A 7,940-nucleotide genomic window follows, 5' to 3' on the forward strand; every position below is an offset into this window, starting at 1 on the left:
GACGAGAACAGCAGTTAAATGAGATATGTCAGTTTTGGGGAGATGTTAATGAGCAGATGGTATTCGCGATGTTGATAATTGAGTCTTATAAAATACTCGGACAAGTTTTGTCATCGTGGATCGGATGTATATGAAAACTATTGTAATAGTATAGGAAAGATTTATATATGCTGTTGATAACAAGTAACTCAACGAGAAGTCTTCCAAAATCACCCCCTCCTTGAGATTGAGAACAGATCGAGTTACGATCTGTGAAAGGAAGTCTTCAGTCGGGCTTGAAAGTTCATGTTCTTTCAGGTGTTCTTCCTGCTCAAGTACATGTGATGTGCCGATGGGTTTCACCCGTTTCAAATCATTGATTATACACTGCTGTCTTGCTCGTCCAGAGAGATTTTGAGATTATCTATGGCTGAGTGCTTCGTGTTATAAGTTGTGAATTCCACAGGAGCATTTAGCTCCTGCAGTTTTCGTTATGATAACGGTTGCGTGGCATTTATCAATATATGCAGTTGCTGATGTGAGCCCCCCGCCGCTGATTCTCACTGAGCTGACTATAATGGGAGGCATTTCTGAGAATTTTCCCGAGATCTAAACTGATCGCTTCAAACGAGAAATATACACGGAAAGTGAGAATCAGAGAAGCCGACGTTGTATCCCCTCCTCAGGAACGATTATTGTTGTTTTGTTGGGGTTTCAAACGTCATGAAATGATGAGTTGCTTCGCGTCATTCGGTTGGGGGTATGTGTATAAACGATGTACCTTCTGGTTTGTAGGCAGGTTATTGACTGGTGTAATACAATCGTAACAATGCCAGTAGGCGTGGTCGGATGGACGGTGTTTGGTACGCTCAGTGGATTGGGGGCTCTTGCATTCCGAAGATATAGTCATATCGTCACCGCATGCACCAAGGCAGTTGGCCTGTGTCGTGGCGCTGCATTGAATCATACTGATAAGAAATTCCGTGTGGCTATAACAGGTAAGTTTCTATCAGAGAACTTGAGCATCTCCTTCACGACATCAGGTGCTACCTCTGGTGTTGGTCGGGCCGTAACGGAGATATTAGGCCGATTTCAACCGCAGGTTTCATTGGTGAGCTAAAAGCATGGTGGTGAAGTGAACAGATAGATGTGTGAAGGTACTCCTAGTGCGGGATGTCCAAGCTGGAAGTGAAATTGCACGAGTACTCGCTGAGAGATATGGAGCTCCTGTGCCACCCGCGGTCATATATTGCGACCTCACCAGCAGGGCATCTGTAGAGGTAGGTGGGGACTAACGGGAGTGAACATTACATGATGTTGAACTTTTCAGAATGCTGTTAAGGAACTCAGCGATATGTGGTTCTCCACGGATTGTGTTACAGAGTGTCAAGGCTTCGATGCTGTTATTCATAATGCTGGTGAGTGATTCGTTTTGCAGTGAATTCACATTGAGACTACTTCATCTGTAGAATTCTGTGCAAGACCAGGTGTTTATATTTTCAGTGCTTCCAGAGCTATATCATTCGATTCTGTGGAGTTCACTGTATCAAGGATTGCCCTATGAATGTATGCTATATTGTTGGTGTATAGGTTTCCATAGATCGTTTCAGAGAAATCTTTCACGTTTTTTGAAACAGTCGATTCAATTTTACCGTGTGCGACTTCACTCAGGTGTAATGTTACCTCGGGACAAGGTTATACCAACCAATCTGGTGGCTCCAGTGATGATGTCAGAATTAATATTGAGGGCTCGAGCAGAAGCTAATGTTCAGAGAGCACTGCGCATGGTGTATCTGAGCAGGTGGGCTCATCCAGTTTGAAAGAAGACGCATGGCATGCTGGCCGCTCATGATGTTATCTACTTTCAAATACGGAGTTTTCCCGCGCCAAGAACTTCACAATGGATGATGAAACGGTTGTGGAACGTTGTAAATCGATTTCTACTATAATTGTTATCATGGTCCTCATTAATAAACTCTCGTAAAAGAGTTATCTTAGGGAGATGATCCGCAAGTTCTATACATTGTGTGTATAACTCGCGGGTATATCGTCTCTTATCATGTGTAATACACAGATGGCTTCTATATATCTTCTGTTATTCAGTCGTCTTCACAAGAGATCTCTCCTCGCTACAGCTGACGATGTAGTCAGTGTTCTCGACAACGCTGCTTCAATCACGCGGTATGCTGATAGCAAACGAGCCATCTTATCCTATGTGGCTAACAAGTGAATTATTCCTAACGCGATTAGCAAAATGCATAGACCTCTTCTCAGGAGTAACAGTCCCGGACGAGATCCTAGCACGAAGTTCGTTGCCTGCACTCCAGGGCTTTGCAACACCAACTTGGGGGCTCCATTTCTCCCAGGCAAGTTATTGACTCCCTAGTTGATGGTCAAGATTCGCATCGCAAAATTCGCAGCAGTAATTTCCTGTGGAATATTTCAGGTTTGTTGTACAGCGCACTAGCACCCATTCGTTGGCTGCTACTCCGCGATTCTACCGAGGGCGCACTCGGTGTGTTAAGAGCCTTACTTGATCCGCGAGTTGAGAACGGCGACTTGGTCGATGCTTCTGAGTGTAAGTTTCACGTAGTTCACTCGCTAATGAGTGTTCCGTCTTCAGTATTGGAGCATCTACCTCATACCAGACCGGACCTCTTTGTTGGCGAGGCCGTGAAGAAATGGGCAATGCCGTGAAGGAACTTTGTTGTCACAGTTCAGTCGAATTTCTCACATTGGCTGGTGATGATGTTAATCTGTGAACTATTTCGGGTGGCATAGTGATAGGGGTATTAGGGTAACACCCAAATTTCGATGGTAGAATCGAGCGACGAGCACTGGCAAACGTATCTCAATTCATGTACTGTAGTCTCAAGCCTGAGACTCACATTAGGATCTAGATACGACAAGGGAGGGAAAATTCTGAATTTTAAATTCAGCAATTCACTGAGTAACAGCCTGTTACTAACAGGGGGTTGGTGTTGACTCATCACTGCTGAGCCAGCTAGTTCCGAAATTAAGTGGCTATCGACGACAGACTCTCGCGCAACCCAACATCGCTATGATAAGCATTCGTATCGGATAGTGACGAAATAGACCAATGACCAAGCCTCAAGTCCGTGAGATACTTGGAAGTTCTGGCAGGAACAAGCCAATACACGAACTTCTCCCGAAAAATGTTCCCAATAGCTCTGAAATGTGAATCTCGCACTAACTTTCGCAAATCGAAATGGAATCCCCGAGTCGAGGACCCCGGCACATCACAGACATAATCTCGTGAGCCCCCGCCATTGGTCAGTAAGTTTGATGGGGAGTAAACAAAAGACAAGAGCGACAATGTAGAGTGACGGATCCTTAGTTGATCGCATGTCGATGAAAACGACACATCGTTCGACACATAAGTATGAAATATGACCGGATCAGAACTGATGCTGCTGAGCTACAGCCAAGAATATGGAAGAGGACTGGTAGAGTAAAGTCCGGCAATGCCACCCATCATCGGCATCGCAGTCTCATTCGGTCGTTCCCGAACAAGCTCAGGGAATAAAAATACGCTCAAACCTTTTTAGAGCACTTCCAAGATCTATCCTTATACAGAGCCGTACGCGCGTGTGGTGAAGGTAGAGGCATCAACAAGTACTCAAATTTGGGGAGCTGGAGTGAGCACTTGAAGGAGTCTGGCATGAGATAGCCCTTGGAATCCTGCAGAAGCTTCCAACATTCATAGCCTTCGAATCTAGCTCGATAATATGGGCATGTCTCGTTTATCGGGAAGATGTAATATTTACATACGTAGACCTTCTTACGTCCCAATCGTCCTTCCTGATGGGTGAGGGCAACAGTGCCATCATAAAAGAACTCTATCCTGCTGACATACTGTGCAAAGTCTCCGTCCTTGTCGAGGCATGGAGTGTAAACACCAACATGGCCACGAACGCCCATACCGTAGATGATCAGACTGGTGATGAGATGCAGAACTCTCATGTTACGGGTAGTTAACTGAGTGCCAAATTGGGTCCAAGACGGTCCCATAATGGGGCTCCCATCTACCCTCGAGGGCCTCGAGGGTAAATTCGAGGCCAGTTAGATTCGCGAATTGTCGTTCCCCATGTGATCGGGTGAACGAGTTATTCACCCTCTTGGAATTCCGTTGAGAAAATTCCTAAAACAGTTTCACGCATGCTGTTCCACGCAAGCTGTTTCACGTTCAGTTTTCACAAATGTTTCGCTTGCCTCGTTGCTGTGACTACCGAAGTCTATGGGATTAAGGAGCAGCAGAACACAGCTTTAAGCCATAACAATATGTTTTCGAACTACATGTTGATTCGAAGTCATGGGAGGGTTGGCGAGGAACCGGCTTCGACCCATTTGGATCATCTCAACCTAGGATGTCAGCTTATGGGGTCAGCACAATACTGTGCGACGTCGCCAATCAGCTGTGGCAAATGTTCTCGCACTTGGGACGGAGAAGCATTAGCGAAGCAAGTGACGTAGGGCTTACAGCAATAGTAATTGGCTTGGACGAAATGGAAAGCTACTGCTTTCTAAGGCTTGAATCAAAGGGAGAGATAAAAGCCGAACTGAACTTGTTCTTATGACTTCGAATATGTCGGAGACAGAGACGGTTTCAAATGACGGAAAGACACTCGTACGCCTTGGGAGAAAGATTGTGCTAGGATTCGCCGATGGTAGAGCTCGCCACAAAGGACAGCATTCTTCATACCGTCAAACCTAACACCTTGCGGTCTTACTATTGGATACGGACTAGACTCAAATCAAATGAATGACATGCAAAGTAATAAATGTGAGGTATACAGTCCCGGACGGGATTCTAGTACGAAGTTTGTTGCCTGCACTCCTGGGTTTAGCAACACCAACTTGGGGGCTCCATTTCTCCCAGGCAAGTTATTCACTCTCTAGTTGATGGTCAAGATTCGCATCGCGAAATTCGCAGCAGTAGTTTCCTGTGGAATATCCCAGGTTTGTTGCACAGCGCACTAGCATCCATTCGTTGGCTCAGCCAACTTGGCTGCTACTCCGCGATTCCGCCGAGGGCGCACTCGGTCTGTTAAGACACTTACTTGATCCGCGCGTGAAGAACGGTGATTTGGTCGAAGCTTCTGAGTGTAAGCTTTACGTAGTTCGCGCGCTAGCGAGTCTCTCGTCCTCAGTATTGAAGCATCTACCTCATACCAGACCGGACCTCGTCGTTGGCGAGGCCGTGAAGAAATGGGCAATGCCGTGAAGGAACTTCGTTGTCACAGTTCAGTTGAATTTCTCACATTGGCTTGTGATGATGTTAATGTGTGAACATTTTGGGTGGCATAGTGATAGGGTATGGTGGAATTTCCGCTAAAATTATCCGCTGAAATTTTCCACCGAGATTTCCACCGATGGAAAACTTACAGAAAAAATCCAAAAATTTCTCTAGAGACCGATTTTTTTTTTGGAAAATCGCTAAAAATAGCCACAAAATCGTCCCGAAGAGATCAGAGCTAATGAAGAAGAAAAAAATTCTTCGTCCCGAAGAATGGCTAAATTTGTCCGTGCTGGACGAAGAAGACCATCGGAGGCTTCAATTCGAAGCCTCTCATTGGTGCCTATCGCCGAGGTGACCGATAGGCTATCGGTCACCTCGGGTACATTCTACGATCGACCTCAAACGTCGATCAGTTGTGCGAGCGCTCATTGGAGATTGAATCCCATCCGCTTGGATGTCGTAGATTCTCAAAGCTCATCTTGCTCACTTTCAATAAAAATGTCGGCAAAATTTGGTCGACATTTTTTGTCGAATTTTGTTCTCGATGACAAAATGTCCACTATACGAAGTTTTGACACTTTTCCACCAAAAGTACAAACCCTGTATATCGTGATGGGTTACATGCCATGGATTTGATCTGACCCTTGAAGAAGTGAATATCAGATTTCCACTCGTTCGTGATGCTCACCGAACTGTTAGTATTGTTATGATATGGTATGACTCTACCGTCGGGCCAACGAGCCCGCATTTGCCCTACTGGTGTGCTAGACCTGGTAGGAACATTCGAGACAGGATCATCACCATCTCCTGGATGGGTGAAGTCGTCGACAGCCATTGTGTTGGAGAGCTCGGGTAGGACTATAAAAATTTACGACTATGACAATTTACATAACTGTTCGTCTTCATATCAGGCACTATACTCTGAAAGGCCTCGGTATAGGTTCGACCAGCCGAGATGAAGCAGGGAGAATTACTGTTTCCGGGCTGGACCCCAGTTTCCGACTCGCACTGTACAATCACGAAAACGGCGCCGATGTCTATATCATGCTGCTGCATTTATCGGAAGATTCTGATGGTCAGAATACATGCGTAGATGGCTTATCGCCCGATCTTGATAGCGACCATGCGGAACAGTTTGGCTTGGAGGATGAAGTCATTCCGATTCCAGTACGTTTGGGACCGACAGCGGATGATGACGAGTGGGTAACCCTGGCATACGGAGAGGCAGTTCGGTGGGATGTGAGAATCTACCAGTGATGGGCATCATCGATACTTTGCCTCCCAGCCCGAGTCAGTCCTTTGCCTTGGTGATTCACACACAGCAACATTGTCGTTGGGAGATTACTCGAGTATTACACCTCAAGCCTTACTTAGACAAGGTAGCACGGGATCAGAACCAGATACAGAGAGTCACGGCAGCGAGTCCACGACGTGAGTATCGCATGCCTCATGAGATGACACCAGTGTTGACAACACCGTGTTGTCCCATAGGGCCCTCAATACAGAGATCAACCGAATAGTGTCGGCAACTTCGTCTGATTGCCAGTCAAGTTTGGGTAATTCTTCTCCAAAATCGAGGAAAGGTCGGAAGCGCAGACAATCGAGTCGCAAAGGTGGACAATCCATCGGCTCACTTCACGTTGCGGCTCATCACACAACATATCAGGTGTCTCATTCTACGACGATGCCGATCCTTCCGAAGAGGACTGCCCTCCACTGAAGCACCCCCGCCGAGCCTCTGTTGTGCAGTTTGACTCTGAACCCCACCCGATATGACTTTCCATTACGTCCTACTTGTGTTAACCAGTCAGCAAATGAGGTAGAAACGGTGTACAAAATGAGTGTAGCTGAGAGTCTCAATGAAGTTCTGAGTCTCTGCAGAGGCCTCATGTAGTCTCAACCTGAGACTACGTAGAGACCCTCGCGTAGGTGTTTCACCGATCACCACATCTGCTAAGTCCTTCGTGATAAGTACGCCAACTTGTGAGGCAGCAAACTTGGCGCACCGCTTGACGATATACTATGTACTGTGTAGTGGGAACTGCGAGATTCTGCTACTGCGGGGAGAGGTCGGATAGATGGAGCTCTTGACCTGCCACCTGTGACAGGAAACGACAGGTGACCTGTCGTTTCCATTATGAGAATGGAATCGATATCGGTGTTATGTATAGAAATATGGTATTACCGACAAATACCCCTCCACCATCAATATTATCGACTCAGACCGAATCGATAGTATTCAGACTAAATCATTCAGTGATAATATCTATGATATAATAAATAGTATAAGATATTACATAACTGATACAAACTTCGAAATGACGAGATGAATAAACTAAGAATGATTTCGCTTGACGGCGGGGCCCTGTTATACGGAGAGATGGAGTCATACTTCATTGATGTCGCATTAAACAGCATATCAGAATCCCCAGAACGAATGCTCTGAGTAACTCTGCAAATCGAAATCTGCGTGTGAGTCACAATTTATGTGATTTGGCTAGGATTAGTTTGCAGTTTTTAATCATTCAATACGGCTGCCTGTATTGCTATCAACTTCTACCTACTTCGATTACTGTTGGTCAGTTTCATTCTAGACTGCACCAGGTGTCACCGTGTACTCAACGTGGCGCACCGGTGAATGTATACCCAAATGTTGTGAGCTACAACTTGTAGCGTCTTGGCGCTCAAGTATGATCTTCCC

The 7,940-nt window shown here is 45.9% G+C and overlaps 2 protein-coding genes across 2 annotated transcripts; one reads left to right on the forward strand and one right to left on the reverse strand.

Annotated features, from left to right (window-relative positions):
* Nucleotides 1-808: 808 nt before the first annotated feature.
* Pmar_PMAR001072 (hypothetical protein) lies at nt 809-1,405 on the forward strand (the record flags this gene model as incomplete). The annotated part of the gene is made up of 4 exons (XM_002780434.1): nt 809-977; nt 1,023-1,090; nt 1,137-1,259; nt 1,310-1,405. 4 exons carry the CDS (start codon nt 809-811, stop codon nt 1,403-1,405), a joined length of 456 nt encoding a protein of 151 aa, XP_002780480.1.
* A 1,659-nt stretch (nt 1,406-3,064) lies between these two features.
* Pmar_PMAR001073 (hypothetical protein) lies at nt 3,065-3,980 on the reverse strand. Its single transcript, XM_002780435.1, has one exon. It carries the CDS (start codon nt 3,961-3,963, stop codon nt 3,535-3,537), a length of 429 nt encoding a protein of 142 aa, XP_002780481.1. The 5' UTR covers nt 3,964-3,980; the 3' UTR covers nt 3,065-3,534.
* Nucleotides 3,981-7,940: the final 3,960 nt, after the last annotated feature.

Source organism: Perkinsus marinus, assembly GCF_000006405.1.
Source record: "Perkinsus marinus ATCC 50983 genomic scaffold scf_1104296944404, whole genome shotgun sequence".
Classification (NCBI taxonomy): Eukaryota; Perkinsozoa; order Perkinsida; family Perkinsidae; genus Perkinsus; species Perkinsus marinus.

Excerpts from the sequence above, each read along its gene's own strand:
- Pmar_PMAR001073 (XM_002780435.1), bottom strand. The coding sequence starts at position 3,963 with ATGAGAGTTCTGCATCTCATCACCAGTCTGATCATCTACGGTATGGGC.